General features: G+C 41.3%; 1 protein-coding gene across 4 annotated transcripts in view; it reads left to right on the top strand.

Moving 5' to 3' along the window:
• Positions 1-22644, top strand: part of znf609b (zinc finger protein 609b) — a 74641-nt gene extending 51997 nt beyond the window's left edge. For 3 of the 4 annotated variants that reach the window (XM_088413193.1, XM_088413192.1, XM_088413194.1), the window contains exons 4-8: positions 7560-7647; positions 9719-12008; positions 13557-13914; positions 16043-16399; positions 18560-22644. In XM_088413193.1, coding sequence (XP_088269319.1) covers positions 7560-7647; positions 9719-12008; positions 13557-13914; positions 16043-16399; positions 18560-18603 — 3137 coding nt within the window. In that variant the 3' untranslated portion in view covers positions 18604-22644. The remainder of the gene's footprint in view (positions 1-7559; positions 7648-9718; positions 12009-13556; positions 13915-16042; positions 16400-18559) is intronic. The other variant, XM_088413195.1, reaches the window with a different exon arrangement.
• Positions 22645-25431: the final 2787 nt, after the last annotated feature.

Genomic DNA, 25431 nt, shown 5'->3' with positions numbered 1-25431 from the left:
GCTCTTTTTCTCGGGTGGTGATGGAGGAAAATGGGTCATTAGAGGGGAGGGAAAAGCAAATGTGTGCTGTTGAGTCAGTCTGGTGGCAAGTGAAGCGTAGATGGGAGAAGGGGAGGCTGTGGGGGTAGGGGGTCATAACCATGGTATTTTGAGGCCCAGTACTGACACAAATCCCCTCAGCACAGAGGAGGCAGTGGCAGCTCCCAGGGTCATGTCAGCATAGCGATGGGCCAGCCCCTCCCAGGCTTAGCATGCTGATACCTCCAAATGTCATCTCTAAAGTGCTGGAGAGGTTTATTGCTCTTGAAATACAGCCCAGAATGCACTGGCTTCTGCTCGAGGGTAGAAGGAACACAGAGGGGCCTCTTTGGCCAAATAGTCCTGCTCGCTGCCAGTGCACCTCATCCCCCTCCCCCAAAGCCTCACACGTACACGCACACAGACCTGCATTACACAGCAGGCTGTTCCCCAAGCAGGCCCCACAGATTCTCAAGATCCCTAATAGAAAAATAATACGGGCTGCTTGTGATCAAAGTTTGTCTCGTGGATTATTTATGCGTCGTCCATTACATCATAGCAGCGTGAAGAGCACATGGCGAGGATAGGTCAGGGACAAAGTTATAACTATAAAAACGGTGTGAATTACTTCTTTGTCTTACTTTACTTTTTTGAATCTAAAGTCACATTTACACCAAGTAGTATTCTTTATGGTTAAGTTTACTGCAGTGCATGTTTTTTTTTGGGTTTTTTTCCCAAGCTTTTAAATTGGAAAGGGTACCGAAATATCTAAAACATACGCTCCACTTTTTTCCCAACCTTGTATTTTGTGCACTGGTGGCAGCAGCGCAGTACGATAATGTTGAGTGATCCAATTTGCAAAAGGCAGAGGATTACAAACGCAAGAGAGAATCAAAGCAGTTAGTTCTTTTGTTTACAGATCATGTCAGCATGAAGCACCATACCATGCTGTGTTTCTCTTTCTTATTCAATTTGTTGCCAGGTTATATATGGCTGCGCTGCTGTGTATGTTGTGCACCATCCCACATACACACCCCGTGGTGGAAACACAAGCCAGATCAGGATTTACTGTTGAACCACACTGAATCAAGTGGTGTGACTGTGGCTTACAGACACATTACAGGCAATGTTTTATTGCTCTTGTGAAGAGCACCTGTCAGTGACCTCAGTTTTAACTGGCACAGCAGAGCAGTCTTTCAAATAGTGGCTTGTGTCAGAAGATATCTCAAAGTCACGAGTAATGTTAGCATCTTTTACCAGTTGGAGAAATCACATGACAAGTTAGGGCTGTAGAATTAATCGAATTTTAATCTCAGTCACAATATTGGTTGCCACGATTAATTAAGGTGACCCTCGGCAATATTAAAATTTAAAAAGCCGCCTACCATACATGTCAAATCTAGCACTTTGTCATCATACCACCAGGGGGCAAACGCAAGGTTAAGACTTCATTAAGCTTAAGAAATAGCAAGCGAGCAAATCCTGCAGCAGCTGACTGCGGGGGAGTAAAAAAGCCGCACTAAGTCGAGTGCTGCGAAACGCGCGCCGGCGAGATTCCCCGCGTCATATTTCCGTGCGGAGCATTCACACGTCAAGCATAAACCAAGTTTAGCAGCAGTCTCAAGTGGGACGCAAAGACGACGCTGAAAATGGCAACGTTTCCCACATATTTGCATGACAAAAGCCTCTGCTTTTCTCACCCTAATATACAATTTACCAGTGTGAAATGGCGTCGTTTCTCACCCGAGCCCTAATATATACCGTGCTAGCTGTCAATCGAGACCCATTTTTGCAAAATCCGATTGGCAAAAAATTAGAATACATTCAGTTTGAAATGCCCGAAAAAATGTTGACTGCTAATTGATCAATTTGCTTAAAAGTAAATCATGTGCTTGGCTCTAAGTACACTACATTTTGTTTTCATTGGTTTGCACTCAGCACGTAAGTTCGCTGTGTTGCTCTGTGTGCCAGGTTTTTGCCGTGTTAGTTATTTTAGTTAGTTATGTGTTAGTGTGTTAGTTATGTGTTAGTCATTTTAGTTTGTTATTATTATTTGTAATTATCGAGCCTTGAAGCCTGGTTTATATACTGCTTGTTTTAAAAAGGGCAATAAATAGACGTTTGGCCAAACATGACAAATAATTGTGATTTCAATATTGACCAAAATAATCCTGATTATTATTTATGACATAATCATGCAGCCCTATGACAAACCCATAGCAAAAATTGCATACATTTAGCATATACATTTCCACATATCAGTTCCTTTCCTCCAATAAATTTCCTCATTGCTCTAAAAGAAGTTAATGTCGTAATTTTTATGGGGAATAATAACACTTTTTGGTTTCAAGGTTCCTTTAAAATGTTTTGTCAAATACTCCAAAGAATATTTTGATAAACTTGCAGTGTTGAGATTCTTCTGTCATAAATTTAGTCTTCGGATTATGTTACAAGAGGTACCAGTGAGGCCATAGAGATTTGCTCCCTTACTTAAATTGGCTTGGAACTGCTTTTTTTCTGAGCACCTAAATAGCCTTGAAAACATCAATCATACCCCTGAAGGAATTGTAGTGCTTGCCAGTGTTTGTCATAAGATACCATGTTTGCTATATACATGTCAGCGAGTGCTTGAGCAATGTGTCTTTGGCAGAACTGTGTCTTAATCTCCACAAAGGAAAACACCAGAAGGTTTGTTTGAACAAAATGGTTGTCAACTTTCCCAGGTGGTATTAAAAAAAAAAAAAAAAAACCTCTTCACTTATATAATGTCTTTTCTAGAGTGGATGTTTTTATCACATTCAAAAATTATAATTAGAGGAACTTACCATCCATACATGTATGGTTGCCATTTTTCATGTACTGACCCAAAATGTAAGCACATTCTGATGGATTTTTCTATCCATCAACAGCTGCATGTGGCCGATATAGTTCCCATTGCTCCCCTTTTCTCCCTCTCCTTGGTATGAGAAAATTGACCTTCTCACGGACTGTCATTCCTGTCAGTGAGAGCAACTTCACATTTTACGTCAAATGAGCCAGATTGTAGCTTGCAAAGATTTCAGATGGAGCCCAGATGGAGTCTCTGTAAAAGACGTAGGATTAAAAATAAAACCTTACCAGTTTTTTATCGTTTTTTTTTTTGTCTTTGAGCCAATGTCATTGATTCAAGTATGACTGGGAACAATGTTTATGTCATTCCTGATTTTATTTTCTTTTGTAATGCAATTGACATCCATCAAGTTAAGCACTCCATGACTAATCCTAGTATTTTTTTTTAATTGAAAATCTGCTGATTACGTTTCTAAATTGATTACTTCTAGTCTTCAAAATGTTGAGGGTGCAAGGGTCCGTCAGCCCACAATGTCCCTAAAATTTCACATTTTGTTCAACACTTTAGTCTCAAAGGAAGTTCATGTACAGTGCAATTGGCATACACACTTTAGGATGATGAATTGATTCTTTTAGATAATGCTTTAAGCTCTTCAGGTCTAACATTATTCTTGATGTTTGACTAAGATTGTTATTATGACATTTCTTGTCATTGTGCTAGGAAAGTTCTACTTAATTTAAGCACCCAGAAAAGTAGAGGGCAGCGATGTCTTTAAACTTCAATGAAACAACATTTTATTTCTCAAACACTTTATTCTGCATTTATATTTTCTTCTCCCTACTGTGATAACTGGAACATTAACTGTGCATACTTTATTCATTGTGGTCCACAACACTGTTTTCTTCGATCTCAAGTTAAGTTTATTTGTATAGCCCTGAGTCACCACAGTCTCAAAGGGTTTCACAGGTGAAAAAGAAGTCACAGATAGGAGCACACAGAACATTACAGATACACAATGGCATGCCCTTGAACAAAGCTCTCAGAAAAGAAAGGGGGAAAATTAAAAAAAAAAAAAGAAACCTTGAGAAAAGAAAGCAGGTAGGAGGAACCTCCTTTCAGGCTCAACAGGTTGTCCGAGATGCCATGTGCCAACACATTGTGCCGTATTAAGCAGTAAGTGTCCAGTGCGTATATGCCATGACGCCAGGAGATGCCTTCGAGTAAGATCCTCTTCATAGTCTGGCCCGATATCTCAAGAGATGTTCAATCTTATGGGCAATAAAATCACATTGCCAGACTGATATCCAATCAGATTTTTGACAAGGTGAATCCCTGTTGATAACACGCCAAGCAAAAGTTAGCCAGTGAACTTGTGCCCCCTTTCAAAACTTGAAAAACAGCTCGCCTTCAGTGCAACCACATGAAAAGTGTTTCAACAGAGAAGAATTTAAGACTGGAATGGCCATTCATTCATGCAGCTGCACCAAATACTTTTGACTTAAATTTTCCTCTCCCATTAACTTCTTTTTCAAGTAATCCCATACAAGTACACGTAGAGCCCAGGGCCTCCCAGCAGCTACCATGTGTTGCTCAACAGCACCGAATGGAAATGAGTGGTAAAATTACAGACCAATTCCTCTCATTAATTCAGACTTCACTCAACTGTCCTGAGTGACCCTAATGAGGGTGTCATTAAGTAGGCCAGTGTGCAGGGAATCTTTTCTTCGCTCCCTCTCCTAATCTCTCCAACCCCTTTCTTCACCTCACAGCAGAGAAAAAAAGATTGAATTAAGTCAAGAAAATGGGTTTTTATAACCTGTTAGTTGTAATATTTCTGGTCTATTTGTTCTGTTCCATTTTTATGTTGACTTTTGTTTTTCATGTTTTGATCATATATAGTGGCCCAAATTCTGACACTTATAAATGAATACTGTTCAAAGCACATATCTAGTATTTTTCTAGTTCTATGCCTTTGTGGGCCGAATTCAGATTCTGAATTAATTGCAATAAATTTTCCATTGAAAACATTCTAACAAAATATTTCACAAGTGTTTACCCGGTCACTGGTAAACTACATACTTTTAACACACAACACCGCGCTTACATTGGTGTCCACTAGGAGGCACACTAGACTTACAAAAAATAATGTTTATGTATTTTCAAAATAACTGGATGTTATCTCCTGTAACCCTTAAAAAATATTCAGAAAGTAAGCTGGTTTGACTAGCTTTAGCATTAATTTATGTTTTTGATTAAAAAAAAGATGAGCACTTATGTTTGCCTTTTTGAATTTGCGTTTTGAGAGCCATCATGTAAGATCTAAAAAGTGCATGTAGGGCATGGTTTCGACTGGTAAAGCTTCGTCCAATGAGCTCCCAGAAGTGACATAATCAAAGCAGCATATTTATTGGTTTAGACACACAAATGTGTCACGTCATCCAGCATGCTGCTTTGATGTAAAGGGTTTAAGAGAAAGACCTTCCCCTTATCCTCTGTGCATGCAAAGAAAGTTTAAAAAAAATGATTGGCTTGTTGAGTCAACTCTGCAAGCAGCCATATTCTGCTCCATTTAAACACCCCCTTTTGTTGGATTAAGCAAAAAAAAAAAGGAGGGGGGGTATTGAAAAGTAACTTTTTAACACAGCGGTAAACTGTCAACACTATAATTGGCCCATGTGTAGTGAAAACAGGGACAAAATAGACTAACCTAACTTAAACTGCACTTTTCTCGACACAAAACAATTGTGCACCCCGGAAAAGTCTCCAAGCAGTTTTTAACTCTTAGGCGAGAAATCTCGTTCCTATAATAATAATAGTAATAATCCTAATAATAATAATAATAAATTACTATTCTCGTCAAATACTTTTTTTATGGAGGGTAGCTGACAGCCTTGACAAATGCTTACATAATATAAGCCATTTGAGCACTGTAGTGATAACTCTGACTATTGGATGAAAGTTTTTCCACACATACTACAATTATTACATGCAATTAAAAGGAAGGAATGCAAATCAAGCATTCATCTGATACCACCCATATTTACATAGACATAACACACCGTCCATTCTAGAACATATGCTGTTGAACGGAGAAAAAAAGGCCAAAGACCCTAGTGTTTTGATGTGATGTTTTGAATATAATAAACTAGTTATGACCAAAGTTTTATTTCATTCGGACAAAACACTAAGAAACGGGGCTTAATTAGAGTTGGGGCCTGTGTTTTTTGGGGTCACCCTGTATTAGGCCAGCAATATATTGTTTGCAGTCAAAATCAACAAAAACAGTGTCTCATTTCAATTCATAATTGAAAGTAATAAGGCTAGTCTTTAGCTCATCTAGTCACTCACTTGTCTTTCTCGGAGTTAAATCCTTCCACAATCAGCTGCCAGAATGCTTGGGGATCCTTGCTTGCTTTTGTAAGCATTTCAAAACCGGTCAGGGATCTTTTTATGTGCTGGGGATCCATGACACAAAACCTATTTACTACTACCCCCAATAAAAGGTTTTAGTGTGAGTGACTTGCATCCAAAGTACGAGTTGTGAAACTGTTGTATGTGTGCTTTTTACTTGGTCTTATACAGCAGAGACAAAGCAGAAAAAAGTCACTAATTTGACCTGTGTGTTGGATGGGAAAATATTGATAGTGGAGAATGGTTATCATTTTGAAAAGAAGAAGTGATTCTGAAGGAGAGAGGGAAAATGAGGTGAGCAAGAGAGGTTTCCTCAGCTAATAAAATGCTCTGAAGGATGGAAGCTGCCAGCCAGCATTCCTGTGCCATTAGATAAGTTAGCTCACTGCAGCCCTTAGTTTCTCCGCAGTGCTGAAGTGGCAAACTGAGGTCACCATCCAGCAAAGTGAGGGGGATGGTGACGAGAGTGAATTCAAAATGCTCTTTAGCAACGTGGTTGCTCTTAATCATTTGAAGCTGCCTGTCGGACAGAAATAAATGCAGGCCCTCGATTGTTTGGATTAATGAAGCGTCTCTGTAAAAATGTCTTTACATAATCCCTTTTTTTTGTCGAAGAGTGTCATGAGGCGAAAAGTACTTTCTTCCACTTCTTGGAAAAAAATAGCACATAGAAGTGGGATCTCGCAGAACTATGTTTAGATCTGAAATGCAAGGTCAAATTTCTGACTCAAAATAAGTCAAATTGTGTCATTCAATCCGAGTGCTCCCAAATTCACACGTGTCAAATAGCGGAACAGAAGGGACAGATTGCCGTATTACCAATGAAGTCACTGTGCTTTTCCTGCACACTTAGCCACCTCCGGGTATATTAAACTGTTCACACCACATTTATTAAACTCGAGAGCGTTTCTAGCTTGAAAAAGCAATACAGACTGAAGTAACATTCTTTCCAATAAGGTAGGATAGAAGAATGTCAAAAAGTATAAATAATTACTCTCCAGGGACTCTCCTGGACCGAAAGATGGTTTATGTGAATGGGAAATGTGCGGAGTGCATTTTCCCTGGTAACCCGAGTGTGATCGTTCTCAGAGGGACCTCCTGTCAAGTAATTTGGAAGATTTAGTCATAAATCAGTCCCCAAACCATTACAGTATTAGCAAAGGGCTTTGGTTCATGTGACTGTCTTGAAAACCCTCTTCTAAACGATCCATACATTAAATTAAAAGCATTTTCTTACTACCATGAAATTTGAATCCAGATCTGATAGTCATTATTGGATTATGTATGTTTTTTCTCACAGGGATGTTGGTGGTGAATGTTACTTGGAGAAACAAGACATATGTCGGAACACTTTTGGACTGTACACGGCATGACTGGGCGCCACCTCGGTAAGAAATATTATTGTACTGTACTTTCTAATCTGTTTTTGCTCAACGATCTTTGACTTGTGTACACAACTTCATCAGCATTTTCTCAGTCACACTTAAAATCTGTTACAATGTTGTTGGAGCTACGTATTTGTGTAGTGTTGGTGCATCAGTGCATCCTTTTACATTACACCCATTCCGGCTTTTTGTTTGTAAAGCTTGAAATTTGATTCTCTAATATATCAATCTTCCCATGTTACACTGTAAGGCTTTTCAGGTTAGACATTTGTAAACGTATGAGTTATGGAAATGCTTGTTCATTTGTAATACACATTTCAAAGCAGAGGGTTTATGTACTCTAAACGTAAGGCCAACTGCTCAACATTTTTCCTCATCACCTGGTCTAAAATGCTATGACAGTGTTACTAAGAATGCGTTGGTGAATGAAAATTGCTATAGTCAAGAAATTCCATTTGTTCAGTTTACATGATGTTGTTTTTGCAAATACTCACTCGTTTTGAGTTTGATGCCCTGCTGCAACACTCTCCAAAAATCTTAGACAAGAGGACAACGGGGAAAATTGAGGAATGCTCAAAGAAATAAACACCTGTTTGGAGGGAGGATCACCATGTTATAAACATCTGTACCAGGAAATTGTCCAGTAGTTTAAGTTTTTCAATGGACCTTTCCAATGATGATGTTTAGAAAATCTGGAGAAATCTCTTTTTCTATGCGGCAAGACAGAAAACCAACATTGAAAGCTTGTCTGTGACTTAAGAGCTCGCTGGTGGCTCTACATTAAACTATGTCATCATTGTGTTAAGGATATTGCCACGTGGTCTCGGGAACACCTCAGAAAACCATTGTCAGTAAACATAGTTTGTCAATTCAGCTACAAATGCAAGGTAAAACTGTAGCATGTGAGGCTAAATCCATATCTCAACAACAGAAATGTTGCTGGCTTCTCCACCCTGGAAAATATAACAGCATAGACCTGCAAAGTTGCTCACCAGCATAACTAGCCTTCGCTGGTTTTGTGTTTTTTGTGGTGGTATTGCTCGAAACACAACAAAACCAACATGCACCTGCAAGAACAGCATGCTACTGTTGCTCCGGCTGTGAGCTTGTGACATCGAGGGGGGGAAAAAAAAAAAAAAAAAAAACAGATCCCTTGTAACAGCCAAACCTTTGGTCATTGATCAACCCGCTGTACTAACTGAGCCAGAGCCACCCAGCAAGACTAGCATGCTTTTGTTTTCCTGTTGTTAAACCACATTTGAAATTGTTATTGGAAATCATGGAAGTTGTGTATTCACGAAAGAGGAAAGGAACAACATTTTTATTACGTAACACAGTTAAAGCACATCCGTGTAGCTCCAGCACATCTGTGTAGCATCATTAATGTGTGCCTGTGGTGCAAAGACGGAAGGTTTATCAATATCAATGACAACCAACTTTATTTTTAGTTTTGCTAGTTGTATTAACGCAAGCTTAAAACAAACATGTGCATAGCCTTACTTGCCAGAAGAGGGCACAAACATAACAGGGCCCCAGGGCCAACTTGTGACATGCATTTGGATTAAATTTTCACCAGCACACACTGCAAAGAGGCATCAAGTAATGAATCACACGCAACAAGTAAACTGAAGCTATGTACCACCTCTATATTTGACTTTGGTCTCTAGTTAATACCTGAAAATACCTTATCATGCACCGCATGTCAGGCCTTGTAAATCATTTGCTAAATTTAGTCATTTCCACTTTTTCCTCCCTTGCTGAAAATGTGAGACTAAGTGTCCTTAGGTGTGATTGGGTGCTTGAATGGTTGTTCCTCTCTGTGTGCCCTGCGATTGGCTGGCAACTATTCCAGGGTATTCCTCGCCTACACCGGAAGCCAACTGGGATAGGCACCGGCAAGCCTGCGACCCTCGTGAGGATAACTGGTTCTGGAGGGAGGGAGGGAGGGAGGGAGGGAGGGAGGGAGGGAGGGAGGGAGGGAGGGAGGGAGGGAGGGAGGGAGGGAGGGATGGCTGGATGGCTGGATGGATGGATCACCTTTTACAGAAATCATAACCGTTTTATCTGATTACAGATTTTGTGAGTCCCCTACAAGTGACATGGAAATGAGGAATGGCCGTGGCCGAGGTAAACGGATGAGACCAAACAGCAACACTACGATCAACGAGAACAGCAACTCATCAGACAACAAAGGCGCCACCAACAACAAGACTCGCGCCGCTGCTAACAGTAAAGGTCGAAGGGGCAGCCAGACACCATCGGAGCGCCGCACTCCTCCCAACAGCAACACGGAGGATATAAAGGCCAGCCCCTCCTCGGCTGGTAAACGTAAGGCTAAGCCCGCATCAGACATGGAGCCCAATTCGAGCTCGGAGGACACCAAAGGCAATAAACGTATGCGGACAAACTCAAACAGTGGCGGGCTAACGGGTCTTCTCATTCCTACAATCAAGACTGAGCCGCTTCCACCACCGCTTGATCGAAGCTGTCCCTCACCTGTTCTCATTGATTGTCCTCATCCTAACTGCAACAAGAGGTATAAGCACATTAATGGTCTCAAGTACCACCAAGCCCGTGCACACACGGATGATGATGTGAAGCTAGAATTGGATGTTGACAGTGAATATGGAGAGGACTCGACACTTCACCCTGAACCAGAGAATTGTAATGGCGCATCTATCTCACACAAGGGATCTTTTTCTCCAGCACGGTCAGTCACCCCAAAAGGAAGAAACTTTGATGTTCAAAGTACTTCCCCATCCCCTGGCAAATTTTGCTCAAAGCAGGGCAAAAAGAAAATTGCTGAAGCGGAAGCAGAAATAAGTACACCAATGGAAGGATGTGACGACGGGGCATATCTTTCTGACGAAGCCAGTAATGATGGCATCGATGAAAAAAGAGGCTCTGACAAGTCCAAAAAGGCAAATACAAAAGCTGATAAAATGGGTCAGAAGAATATCAAGTCACCGCGAACCGTTGCCACTGGCCCTTCAGCTCCACAACAAATCTACTCCTTCCCTGCAGGAAACCCAAATTCTTCACCTGGGCTTACCCCGATTTTGCAAGGAATCCCCAAAAGTCCCCAAATGAAAGGCACACAGTCCAAAACCCCTGCCGTGGGAGATCCTCCCCCAAATAACTCCAAAGAAAAGAAGAAGAAAGACAAGAAGAAAAAGGATGGAGGAAAAGAAGCCGAGAGCCCCAAGTCAATGGCAAAGGGAGGAAAGCCGGAGGAGGGGAAACCATCATACGCAGAAGTACCTGAACAAGGAAATAAGCCTGAAGGGCTTCTCAATGGATCTTCAGACCCTCACCAGAGTCGGTTGGCAAGCATCAAGGCTGAGGCTGACAAGATATACAGTTTTACAGATAATGCGCCGAGCCCGTCCATTGGAGTAGCCAGTCGAATAGATGGCAGCGGAATGCCGCAGCCTCTTACGCCCCTTCACGTGAACCAGAATGGTGCTGACAACTCGTCTGTGAAAACTCACAGCCCAGCATACTCGGACATCTCTGATGCGGGTGAGGATGGAGAAGGCAAACCGGAGAGTGTCAAAAACCGGACAGAAGATCAGGCGCTCAGAGAAAGTGTCAAAAAAGCTCTTTTCCCCAATCCGGCACCCAACAAAGATTCTCCGTACTATACTGGCTATGAGACGTATTACTCACCCAACTATGTCAACCCCAGTCCTGGGGGACCAAATCCAGGCACACCGGTTACGGAGGTTCAGGTGAAGGTCAAAAGGGAGGATGACCAGGATCAGGGGGAGGAAAAAGTCAAGGTTGAAGTTCATGAGGATCGCAAACCGGACATTGTTCCTGGCCAGCAGCAGCAACAGCAACCCTCCGTTATTCAACAACGATCCAATGTGTATATGCAACCACTCTACTACAATCAATATGCCTATGTACCCCCGTATGCGTATCATTCAGATCAGACATACCACAACCATTTAATGACCACCAACCCAGCCTATCGACAGCAGTTTGAGGAGCGTCAGCGACAAATGGCAGAACAGCACCGTGCCGCTGAGAAAAAGTCTGACATGGCCATGAAAGAAAGAGAAGCTTCCATGAAGGAGGACTGGAAACAGAAGAACCCGATGCAGCCAAACCTCTCCAAAACCCCAAGTCAATCTGAACTTGGAAAGACGGTGCAACCTAGCGGTAAATCCAGGGACTCGCCCTCTGAGATTTCTTCCAAGTCTATGGGAGGCATCAAGGCGGAGGACATAAAGTCCCAGCAAGCTGAAGGCTTAAAGATGAAGCTGACAGAAGGGGGGCATCATGGCAAGGAGGACTCCAAGCAAGTGCTGGATTCAAGAGGTCAGGCCGGACCAGAGCAAGCTGTGTGGTACAGACAGGTAAATGCAATTTAAGTCGAACGCAAGTAGAGTTAGGGCCTCAGATTCAACAATTGCTTAGGCACAAAACCAAAATTTTATATGCGCATACTAGGGGTGGAACAGTTTTTGGAAACCATAGGTCCACTGGCTTGGGTTTGGTTCCCATATCGACTGAACGGGGCATTACTTTTGTTATGTTTTATCTGCTGTGAGCGTTTCACGGCTGGCAGAAGAGACAGTCGACAGCAAGAGCAGCATATGTGCACAAAACAGTCATATTATGATGTCTGTTTTATGCATCAAAACTCAAAAGAAATCAACTCACTGCAAATTGCCATGATAATACACGTTTCGGTCGTTGTGCATCACATACGACTTTTTGAAACCAAGCGGAGTAGGAGTAATGATTATATTCTATACAGGGGTCTTAAATTCTAATCCTCGCGTGCTCCTGTATGTCTTGCATGGCTCACATCTGCTTCAAATGATGATCTTGAGCGGTTGAATCAGGTGCCTTGTAGCAAGGAGACATTTAAAACTGCCTGGACACCGGCCCTCGAGGACCAGGATTGAGGACCCCTGCTCTGTGACAATGTTTATCATGACAGTAGCAGTATAGTAAAGCATTGTACCTCATAATTTATGCATTCATGTATGTCATTCTCTTAAGTTGTTTAATCTTCACAGTTGAATATCCTCTTCATTTATTAATTTATTTTTTAGTGATAAATGTGTGATAAGTGAAAAACATTTAATAAGTCTCCATTATACAATATGTTGTGCTTAGTAAGATGTTACGACTTGACCTAGGACTTACCTGAACAATTTAATGTTGTGACATGCTTCATTTATTTTTCCCACAAACTTGAAGGCAACACACCTTGAGATTTGTATGTAACTTGCACGTATGTAACTTTCTTCCACCTCTGGTGGGTATGCAGGTTTATAGGACCCGATGCCATCCAATGGTTCCCGTCACTATATACCTCTGGCATAGACAGACTAGTTTTTGATTACTGAAAATATGTAACTTAAAATACAATGACAACAAAAAAATGTGAATAATAATTGTGAAATTCTGTGTTAATTCGTTCACATTTTACCCAACAATAGCCCAAGTGAACCAAACCGAAAGCTGTGACCACCAAGGCTAAAAAATGGATTTAGTAAGCCGTTGCACCTCTAGCTTATACTGTATCTTATCTGTGATAGCAAACGCAATCTACCTTTTAATTGGCACCTCAGACAAAAGCACTTACATTTTTTGTCTCGCCGCCACGATTTTTGATAAAGGGCCATTGATCAACAGTGTGTTAAGTAGTACTTTCATTGCTACTTTGCATTGACCGTTATGCAAGCAACATTTCCAGGTGGAAGAGCAAGTCTTCGTGTACACACTTTATTTTTAGGCTTTTGTGCGCACACACTTTTATTCGGAATCCAGCACACACTTTTTCATGAATGAGACGTCAGATGTTTCTCTCTCAGGAGTCTGTTTTGGTGTTGGCTGTATAGTTTTCTGCTATTGTTATCATTGTTTGTCTTTGTTTTGTTCTTGACCACCAGCAGTACCCTGAGAGCCAGAAAGCTCAAGCGGAAGGTGAACACCAGCAACAACAATCACGATGGAAAGATGAACGAGACAGAGAACGGGAGCGTGATAGGAAATCAAAGGACGAAAGGTGCAGGCCTAAGGACTGTCAAAGCGGGCCCAAGGATGACGGCAAAGAAATGACTGACCCCAGAATCAATTCTGAGGAACATCGGACCTTGAGCAAAGACTCTCGAACAAATGCCCACTTGCAGTTCTCATCACCACTAGCACAGCACCAAGGATACATGCCCTACATGCATGGTTACCCCTATGGACAAGGTTATGACCCCAACCACCCTGGCTACAGGGTCATGATGCAGAACTACCCAGGTATGTCACTAAATTATGATTTTGATTAGCCGGTAAATGATTTGTGGTAGTCGTACTTCCATTTTAATCAATTTATTCAGTCAAATAGTACAAAAAGTGTGTTTGTTTGTCGGAAATGTAATTCTCTTGTTGTCTGTGTGTTACTCTCAGCAATTGCCATGTTTTTTTGTTTTGGTTTTTTTCAACCTGGAATTCCACTCTTATTTATGAATTGTGAAGTTGCTGGAACCGGCTTCAATCAAGCCATAATCTCTTCATGTGCGTCAAATTTAGATGCAGGTGGTCTATACATGGGCTATTTCTCAGAAAAAGAAAACTCATGCACCTCATTATACAGGAAGTAAAAATGAACTTACATTCCCATTTATCCATTCCTGAGTGAGCATCCAACACATTAAATTAAGTGTTGCTTTGCCAATCAATAGAAATTGATTATCTCAACAACTCGATCAACTGCTAGGCTTTTGACACAGTCATTTGAAGAGCAGTACATACATTTAACATAATTATGACATGCTTTATACAATGAACCAGGGGGCAAAAAAGTACTGATTCTGTTAACATTTTGAAAAACGTACCCTTATTTCAATGTTATATATTCACTCCCTGTACCTCCCAAATTATTAGTGTATCCACTGTTGTCATTGATACAGCATCCCTGCAAAGATTTCAACTTCATTTTAGCGCAGTGTATAACTTCAGATTTCACATCAAGTAAATGTGCCAGCGTTTGGCGCAGCCTATAGGTTTGGCAACCCAAAATGTTGAAAGAGCCATACTGAACCAAAATAAATCTGTCTGAAACCGCAACAATATTGAAAGCCTTATATAATAAGCCTTATAATAAAGGCAACACACGCTGTGTCTAAAAATCGATTTTTGTAGTTATCTAATTGTAACAATTCGAAAAAAAAAAACACAACAAAATGGAACACCATCCTCGGACCTGCGCAACAAAACATAATAATATCCCTTTGTGTCATATATACACTGTCAATAATCTGAAAGCACCTTATTAAAACAGCCAAATTGTTTGTAAATACATGTATGACAAGATTGTGCTCTTACCTGTTTCCATGTGACTTCTGTTTTCAAACATCACTAGACAGCTTCTCAACATCTGGCAATTGCTCCACATTAGCAAGGAAAGCAAATGATTCAGTCCAAGAACTTTCAAATCCTCTGTTCAATGTTTCCCTTCCCCTGTGATGGCCCATCAAACACCCCCCGTTTGTGTTTTTGTTTTGTTTTGTGTTTTTGCGGAAGCCACCGAAAGAAACATGCATTCAAGGCTATGACGCACATGCTTGTTGATAAAAATGTTGAAATTTAATTATTATCTTACTCATGTTTACAAAATTAGAAAACATTAACAATGTTTGTGCCCGGTTTGTAAAACATATACAACTAAAATTATACCCCCTTTTAACTTCTAGCATAAATTAGCCACTAGCTAGCAGCATTCAAGTGCCTTGCGAGCAGTCAGATTACTTTTCATAAACAGTATAATAGACGTAAATCAAACCTTCCTGATGCTGACATCATGTCGTGTTCACCACTGGTGCTGACGACTTTTGAACATACCAGGCTGAGTCAAATGTGTTTTCTTGGGTCTGACATCACTTCGTTTTATTAAAAATATGAGGAGAGAACTGTCTAAACTGTCTAAAACAATAATGTTTAAATTGTATATCAAAAAAGGACCTAATTTGGTCCATTCATCATTAGATGGAAAGGTGTTATTTGGCCCTCTGTTTAATTTTATTTTTATCTATGTCACACGAGCTGTGTGCATTTAGTTGCTTAACTAAAAAAATGTGACTGTAACAAAAGTAACTCCTGTTCGTGTTTACATTTGCAAGCTAAAGTGTTAATTTTCTTTCAGTCTGCTCAATTAAAAAAAAACAAAAAAAAAAACATTTTTTAAAATGTTACCAAAATCTCATTTTGTTTTTGTGGACTCAATCTCGTGAGGCATTGCGTCTCGTGGAATTTGTGTCTCATCCCGTCCCTTATTTATATATCTGCGTGCGTGCGTGTAAGATGTTATCGTTCATTTGCCAAGCAATTGCCCCGTGTTATCCTGTATAAATCCAAAATGAACCTTTTCGTATTCTTATTCATCTAGGTGCATACCTTTCTGGAGGTTATCCTTTTTCTCCATACGGCAGTAAAATAGCTGGAGCTGAAGAGGCCAACGACAAATCCCGCACAAGCCCCACTGTCAACAAAATGGCTACAGACTCCAAAGCTCTAGATATCCTCCATCAACACGCCAGCCAATACAAAAGCAAATCTCCGACAGTAGGGGACAAGCCACCCCTCGACAGAGAACGGGAGCAGGACAGAGGAGCCGGCGGGGAAAGGGATCGAGAGAGGGATGTAGACCGGCCGCGCTCCTCGCCTTCCCAGCGGATCATGCCCTCTCACCACCACCTGGGATACCCCCTGCTCTCGGGGCAGTACGATCTGTCCTACACCACAGGTCAGTCAGTCTTCGCTTGCGCTTCCTCCCGACATGCAAAGAACTTGCATGTTAAATGTGCGGTGTGCGACCGAAACATCTCTTATAGAAAACGTGTAAATACAGTGTAGCAGGATAAAATGATCGTACACCTGGCAGGAATGATGTTCCGTTTGCAATATTAAAATTGAGTTTTAGGGCAAGAGACACCGTTTTGAAAGTTTCACGTTACTTTTTACAAAGCTGAGAACCCCCATAATGTTGGGCCGTTTAAACATTATTATTAAAATTAAAAGTCGTCAGCCATTTGGAGAAGGTGTAGCAAGCAAAGCTGAAGGAATGAGGTGATGTTTTGCTCCGACTGAAGGCGATTTGTGACCACATCCTCTATAGGCAATGTCACACAAAAACAAACTCACTTTTACCCTGTGCAAAAAAGAATTCAGTTTCTCCAGAACCCATCACCCATTTTTCAAAATTGTTGGTGCCTTGTACTCAGGCTGAAGTGGTCGTTCCAAACTTTGCAATTTGAAAGATTGGATGACTTGGATGTAGAACGGTGGGTCTAGATTGATAGAACATACTGTATCTTGATGCCTTCAGATCTAATTGAACTCTTAGAATAAAAGACCTGTAACCCAATTCTATCATTGTTATTGGATGCTATATACCAGTAATTCTGAAGTGTCATTACCCTGGGACTCACATTGTTCTGCCGTCGCAAAGTTTATGACACAGATCTTCTAAAAGTCAAGAAGGAAAAATGTTTCATTTGAATACATATGGTACACAATCGTATTTGCAAGCAAAACTACACTATGCATCAAAAGGCATTTTGGTGCAGATGAAGATTACTTTGTGATAGAAAATTGAAAAAGTACTTTGGCCCCATTTGTGAATAGCCTGCAAGAAGCCATTCAAATGAAATTGGAAAATGCATTTTCGCCAGTGCAAGCTTTCTTCTGTGTTGCTGTTGCAAATGACTTTGATAGCTTGCTGAAGAGCATTGCTAGCCAGGACTGGCTAACCAGACGCAGTTGCACTCTTTTTGTTTACGAAGCAGATGTGTAGCAAGAGTGCTAGGGAGGCCGTTAGACTTTCTGTTCCGTACCTTATGTTCAGAGTTGAAGTACATGCGCTGTGAAATCTCAAGTTGCTAACTAAAAGCTTTCTCACCCATGCTTGTCAAAATGTGTTTTCAGGACAAGGCCGCCCCAAGATGCATGTAACATATTTCACTGTACTGCTGATCCCCTAATTTTTCATATAAATGGAAAGATGCAAACCTTCCCTAAAGTAGTAATTAAATCATAATTACTGAAAATCCTAGAATAAAAATGTGCACAATGAAAAAAAGTTGTTGTTTTAAACCGTCAGTTTAAGAATGCTGCTCCTAACTTAGCACACCCTCTTGTGTCGTGGAGCCACTTTGGTAACTTTGTGGTGTGATTGCACCACCGTAAACCGGGAACCAACCCTCTTTTAAATTTTTTAATAGCTGTTCACAGCCCACCCAAAATGGCTCAGCGGCCAACTTTCGGGGCCCGATCTACCAGTCAAGTCACCACTTGAGACAGACAGCCAAATCAGTATCAGAACTAAAACAAGCTGTCCTGACGGCAATACACACTTCAATCACTTTTAGTAGGTTCCAATCAACTAAGCAGCAACCTTCACCCACTTAGAGGTGAGAACGGAATACTGTGGATTGAAAATAGTGAAATGCATAATGCAAATCTCAGATTCAGCAAATATTGGGCGCCGATTTAACTCTAAAAACAGCCAGAAGCATCAAGCTGCTGACATAGTTGACGTACGAGATTCGGTTTTGTCTTGACTTGTCTTTGTGTTCTTTTCCCTGAATTTGTCTAAAGGAAAATTGACTCATTGCTCGTCGTCTTTGCTTTGCTCTGCTGCTGTCTAGTATATCATATTCAGTGCACCCCTCAGCTCAGCTCATCCATTTTAAGTAGGTCTTCTAAGGACAAGAGGATCAGTGACGATAATAGAGTCGCAGAATAAGCGTGAAAATGGAAGCGGGCTGCACTGACATCTAGTGGAAGAGCTTGGGAACTGCCTCTGTTAAAAAAAAAAAAACAATGTTGAGATACGCAAATCGTCGTGGGTGCCACGAATACGAAAAAGGAATTAATCGACCCTTTTCTGTGCGTTTTTTTACAGGGAAACCTGACCGCCACACCTCAACCCTGCAAAGATTCATGTGACTGGCTCACATGAGAAATGGATTTTCCAGGTGTTCCCTTTTAGACATCAGTTCAATGGTGTTTCTGTGTGTTTAGTTGATCTGCCTGAGTATTGGCAGCTTGTTCACATCTTTCTTGCCCGTAGAAAGAATCTGAAGCTTGGACTGATCTAATCCAGGTTCAAAGCCATCACTCTACCCCTTCATGCAGAGGGAACACCTCCCCTCTGGTTTTCTAGTCTTTGCACTGTCAACAAATACAATGCAAAAATAGACTATTGGACTTTCTAAGATTTTGTTTTGACTACAGTTTTGTTTTGTTTTTTTTCGTATACAGAAGAATCTAGTCAAGGGGGGAGGGGGGGGTGACCGATGGCAAAGGGGAGTCAAAATTAAAGACTTGCAAAGAAAATCTTATGGCGACGAGTTCAACTTTATGTCGGTGGCTGTTTGTATGCCACGACACAACAATATATCCTAAACTTGACAAATGTTAATGGTTCTATTTGATTGGGGATGGGGGGATATAGCAACTGCTGCTTTCTTCAGAGATTTTAGAGCTTGAGACTTTGAGACTGAAATGTTCCTCCTCGGCATCGCAATTATTTCCCACATTTAAAACCCTCAGTTTGTGTTTCAGGGATGATGTCACCATGTTGTTGCAAAGGGACCTCATAAATCTCAAGCGAGAATAGTAAACGTGATCACTGTTTGCTTTTGTCAGACGACTCCATTTCAATAGCGATGCTCATCTTTGAATGTCTGAATGCTGGTGTCAATGCTGCTTTGCCTCACAACGAAACAGAGCGTGAAGCCACATTAGCTAGAGTGACGCTTTACGGCATAAGCCGAGCTCCATGTACCTTTTTGACCTTCTTTCTGCTGTAACATCGGTTTCATCCATAAATTGTAAATTGCGTCCCAGAAGATGAGCGGATCGATTGTGGATGTGCTCAGTTCATCCCTGTTTGACTGTTGCTCAATATCTGCAACCCCTGACGTTGACTTGCTCCTAAATTTGTCAGTCTCTGGCTGATATGGCTTCACACTGTTAGACACATTTATCTCTCATTTTTTGATTGTTTCTTCAAGCGGATGGCTTTGGATCAGTCCAAACTTGGTACCTTGGTCAATTCATATCGACTTCTTGGCACATTGATTTACATACTCATAAGCGAAAAAAGATTAGCGTGTTTTTCGGACCATAGGGCACACCGAATTATTAGGTGCAGTATCAATGGACGGGTTTATTTCCCTACGTTTTCTTACACAAGGCGCTACAGGAGCTTTTTATGTCAAATGATTGATTCTAATTGTATCGGATGATTATTTGCTGGATTTAGCGCTCTTTTGCTGGCTCCGGATCGGATCTTGCGTGCGTTTGTTCGCCTTGCGACTGCAACGAGTGAAGAAGTTAGAGGCTCCTCCGACACGCATGAAAACATCACAAGTCAATCTCATAAACGGTGCTCGTGGCTGCCAAATGCCATCTTGTTTGACAGTTCAACTGTCAACAAGTCAATAGCAGATTCATCGTGTAGCTGCATCGCTGTGTAAAAGTCTTTGCACCCTTCCAGATTTCTGTCAGTTTTGCTTACTTGTCGCTCGCAAAGGTTTCATTTCATGAAAACAATATTATCACACAGAGACAACACAAGGATATATAGAACGGTGATTTTATTCAACTCTTAATTTGATTCTTTTGAACCATTCTGAGATGGGCTTGCTTGGCTTGTTTCGGATGGTTTTCCCGTGGTGAGCGCTTGAGTTTGAGGGCACAAACTGGCGGGCAGATGTTCTCCTTCATGATCTTCCGGTCAACAGCAGAGTTCAGTTTTCCCCCGATCGCGACAAGTTGTCCTGGTCCTGAGGAAGCAAAGCAGCTCCGGACCATCACGCCGCCGCGACCGTGCTTTACGGTTGACATCATGTTCCTTTTTGCGCTTCACACTTTCATCCCACGGAAGGGCTCTCCAACAGTCTTGAAGATCATCGAGATGATTTTCGGCAAATGTGAGACGAGATTTGTGTTCTTTTGTGACAGCAGTGGTTTTCGCCGAGGAACATTCCCACGGGTGCCGTTTTTGGCCATGGTCTTTCAAAAGGTGGAGTCAAGAACACTGACCTTAACTGAAGCCAAAAAAAGCATGCAGTTCATTGGTACTTTTTCTGGCTTCCTCTTTTGTGACCTTCTGGATGAGTCGTCTTCTCAGTCTTAGTGTCATCTTTGCTGGTCGACACTCCTGGGAAGTTATGCAACTGCAGCCAGTTTTCTCCACCTGTGGATCATGGCTCTGACAGAAATACGCTGGAGCCCCACCGTCTCAGAAGTGCCATTGTAACCTTTTCTAGACTCACGGATTCCAAAGCCTTTTTTTTTCAATTTCTTCTAGAATCTCTATAAATTGTGGCATGATGCAGCTTTTCTTATGATTTTGTAGCCCGCTTCACTTTGTTTAGCAGTTCTGTTTTTGTGATTTCTTGATTCAACAAAAGTGGTGACAATCAGATTTGCTTCTGGCCTGTGAAATTGAACTCGGCTTTCCCAAAGCTGTGGTTCGTAATGGTTGTTTTACGATTGTGGCAACTACTTTTTTACATATGCCCTCCCCCCCTTTTATATATTCTTTATATTCTCAAAATTGGTTTGATGAGATGAAACCTTTGCAAGTGATGAATATGCTAAAATCACAGAATGGGGTAAATACTTTTCTAGCAATTGTAGGCTAGCTGTGAAGTGTATATTTCCGTACCGCAGACCGCAAAGATGATGTCCCAGTTTGGAACATTGGAAAGGCGCCGTCAGGAACGCTCGGCTCACATTCGATTTGACCGCATCATTAGGCTAGCAGGACTAAACAAAAGCAGAATGTATTTCTTCTGGTATGACTAAAACGTGTACCCCTGGTCGCGATGGGATGCCTAAAAGTAAATAGAAAGGAGTTTTAAGGATTTTAGGTGCGCCCTTTGGTCCGAAAAATACCGCCGAAGCCCATAAATGCGTCGTCCTATGTTTATGTGTTTTGGATTTCACAAAAGTGGTGCTGCAGCGTAAATCCACAGTTTAGCACAAAGTCATGTCGGAAACTGTAACTAGATACCACACTCTGCTTTCAAATGTGGGTTGTTGTTGTTGTTTTTTTTGTTTTGTTTTTTTACCCAGGTGGGGTGAGAAGAACACGTGCGGCAGAGTTGTCAGCAAATACATTGGGATTTTGTAGTCATTTGTATGTTAGCATTGTTGCCCAGCCATGAGTTTCATTCAACAACAATCTTTTAGCAATCCTACAATTTGCCGGTCTTCCTAAATACGTACATCCCCGCCTTTGAGCAAAATGGCATCTCCTTGACATCTGTGCATTTAAAGATGATGAATGGCTGAATCCAATGAATGTGGTGATGTTTGATTAGTATTTAAGCCGTAAGGGTAATCTAGGCAGCTGTGATGTTGTCATTCGAGTCAGTGAGGTTTTAGTACCAGCAGACTGCATTCATACAGTGCATATAGTTTTATCAAACAATGGTTGTGACAAGTGCATTTGTTCGCTCAGAGTAGTACTATTATCTCAGTAGTCAGCAAAGCCCAGTGAAAAATCTAAAGTATATTCTAAAAGTGTATGAAAAGCCAGAAAAGTTCGTTCATGTTTGCTTTCGACATAATGGAAAGTGCTTGGCTCTTGTGTTTTGTTTCAATGGTGCAGAGTATATTTATTGGCCAGCAGTTGGTGCCTAGTTGAACATTCTTGTGTGAAAACACAGAGACGCTCGCTTGTTTATCCTTTCCCGACCCTCATTTTTGTCGTACAAAAACCCCCTCCCCCTTAAAGTGCCCACAGAGGTACTCGCAAGGATGTTTACAGCGTCTTCTTCTGTGTAAGACATTCAAAACTGTCTGCTCCCCACCTCCTCCTCTCCCTCCCTTCAGGAGTTTGTGAAAAGTGTACATTACCATTGGTTCCTTTTTTTTTTTTTTTTTTATACAATACTCTGTAACTTGCCTTTGTAAATTTGGGCTGGAAAAAAAATAAATCTTTTTATGAGACAATCTGTCCTGATAACTGCAGGCCGGCTCCAGCCTTCTTGACTGTCAAAGCGTTTGTATGAGCCAGTGGCCAGCCGTGCGTCTCAACCCCGGGCCTTCAGTCATGCCGTATTCGTTTCTACGTGAATAAACGCGACAATACCATGTGACACCAGGGCTTGAGAATGCACACATTTATACATCACCCTTGTTTGCAGAGCATTTAAAATCAATTATTTGGAGTATGTTGACACTTAATTTGTTACCATTGATTTAGTAACTAATAAACATGACAAAAACGTAAGAAAAACTTAAATGTTTGCGCTCACCGATGTCGGGCAATTATTTGGAGTATGTTGACACTTAATTTGTTACCATTGATTTAGTAACTAATAAACATGACAAAAACGTAAGAAAAACTTAAATGTTTGCGCTCACCGATGTCGGGCACAGTGCCTTGTTATTTGAAAATATAATCCATCCTTTCTTTCCTCAAGAAGACAATGGCTCCGTTGACCACTTTGTCTGCGCAAGTCCTTTTAGATGGACGTGGAGGCTAACGCTATCTTTTCAGTCGTATTTCTGGAACAGGTTTTAAGACGTTTCAATGCCCAGAATAAGCGTTCAACAGGTGGCCTAATGGTTTTGGAAAAAACCTTTTCCCTATAGGGGACAAACTAGCTGGTGCAATTTCCTTTTGGAAAATAGTGTGCCAAGCATTTCTGGAACCTCTTCCTGTCATCAAGAGTTTAAAAAAGTTTCAAAAGAAACTCCTGGTTCAAATTCACACTTTTGCCGCATAACGACACCGTCTGAATCAGAAGACACGTACGTGACTACGCACAAACTTCTTTTTACTGTGTTTGCATTGTCAACTTTTTTTTTGTTTTTTTCAACATACCTCACATAACCAATTGTTTGACTTTGGATGTTCCACTCCACTGTACTTCAAACCACATGTTGGTATGTTGTTCTGATATGGTGACATAAAGCTTGTCGACGCTACGCCGATGACTCATCCGGGAAGTCAGGAACCTCGGATGCCATCAAAAGAGTTGCTGGCTCCCACTCTTCAATTAATGTCGGAGTTCATTATGCAACAATAAAGTAGAAATGCCATCTATGGCGGGTTTCCAAGATGTTGTGTGAATGTCTGGGGCTGCTTTGCTTCTTCAGGACCTGGATGATTTGCTGTGATTTAATACAACTATGAATGAACTGCGCTAACATTAAATTCGGAAGGATCAGAAGCGCACTTGGGTTCTACAGCAGGACTACGGGCCAAAATGCACAAGTTGATGTCCAAATGCCTAAAGATTTTGGAGGAACCCAGTAAAAGTTTGCATCTGGATCCAACTGAATTAAAAGTCACTTCATGCTGAAAAACCCTTCAATGTCGTCAAGTTACAATCATAGTAGAAGGAGTGGGCCGAGCTACCTCCACAGAGATGGCGGCGTTTTCTTTTTCCTTTTACGTTATACTTTTGATTATTATAGATTCTTTGAGGGTAATCCAGGCAACTGTGATGCTGCCATTCAAGTCAGTCAAGTTCTATTACTAGCAGACTGTATGATATGTGACTGTATGCTTCTGACGTTCATTTGTTTGCTCACCGAGTTGTACGTACCATGATCTCAGTAGTCCGCAAAGCCCAGTGAAAAATCTAAAGTATATTGTAAAAGTGTATGAAAAGCCAGAAAAGATCATGTTTGCATTCAACATAAAAAAAGTCTTTAACACAGGACACAAGTTGCTAGTCCATTTATATACTCCTCTTTCAAAGTACTATGTCCTCTGCACAGTGAATTCTTTGAAATATTGCCTCATGTTGGTTACCCTATCACGAGATATAACGGCAGTCACAAGATGACATGGCTAAGCACTACCAGTTAAAACTTTAAAAACACCTCATAATTAAATCGTTCTCATTGTTCAATAATTCCTGAATTGTTGATTAATACTTTAATGAGCAACATTATCAATTATAAGTGGCGATCTTGTTGGATGTATCAATGATGGAGTGACAGAAGACAAATTATCTTGCGCAACAAGGAGAATATTTTGAATTGTACACAAGGGGCACATATTGTTGTCTGTCATAATCCGCTCCGATTGGCTGGCGACCAGGTGCGCTCATCTCTCGCCTGAAGTCGCCTGAGAATACTCCAGCTCACCTGAGAACCAAACGAGGACAAGGGGTAAAGAAAATGAGCGCAGCCCCAATCTATTCCGCGGTAGAGTCGCAGTTCTGAAAGAAATATTTGTTGGATACGTAGCATGGTTTCTAAAGGGCATCCAGCACAACATGCAAATGAGAAACGATTCGATGTACTGTACGTAAAATGGAAAAGGCTTGGACAGGAGAATCCAAAAACCAACGATAGTGCACCCTGATGGTCTTTAACATTTGTTCTTTATATCTGTATATGACCGGCCAAGATTTCACCCTGACGCAGGAAGATCGTTTTTTTGCGGTGACGTCACTTTTGTGTGCCGAGTATCACGTTCTGTAGGTGGTTTGTTTTTTTTGGTCATGTGTTAAGATTGGGGTCTCTGTTCATTTGTGTCCGTCTTCGTTAGTGCGATCTGTTCCACCTGCCGTCCGTGTGTTCCCGCCCCCCTCGTGTGTCATCCAATCCGCTTCCATTACTTATTGTTCCTGCCCAGCTCTTGCGTGTTACTTTGTTAGCGCGAGTGCATTTATTTCCCAGTTGATTTTCAGTCTGTTGTCGGGCCATCCTCTATTTCCTTGTCTAGTAGTTTTTGTCTCCGTTCTGTCCCCGATCATATTATTTGACCTGTTCCTCACTGTCCTTCGTAAGTGATAT

This window comes from Hippichthys cyanospilos, chromosome 4 (genome assembly GCF_059441005.1).
Source record: "Hippichthys cyanospilos isolate Australia breed blue-spotted pipefish chromosome 4, RoL_Hcya_1.0, whole genome shotgun sequence".
In the NCBI taxonomy this organism is placed as follows: domain Eukaryota; kingdom Metazoa; phylum Chordata; class Actinopteri; order Syngnathiformes; family Syngnathidae; genus Hippichthys; species Hippichthys cyanospilos.
The sequence above is the reverse complement of the archived record's forward strand: the minus strand, read 5'-3'. Positions and strand labels throughout refer to the sequence as shown.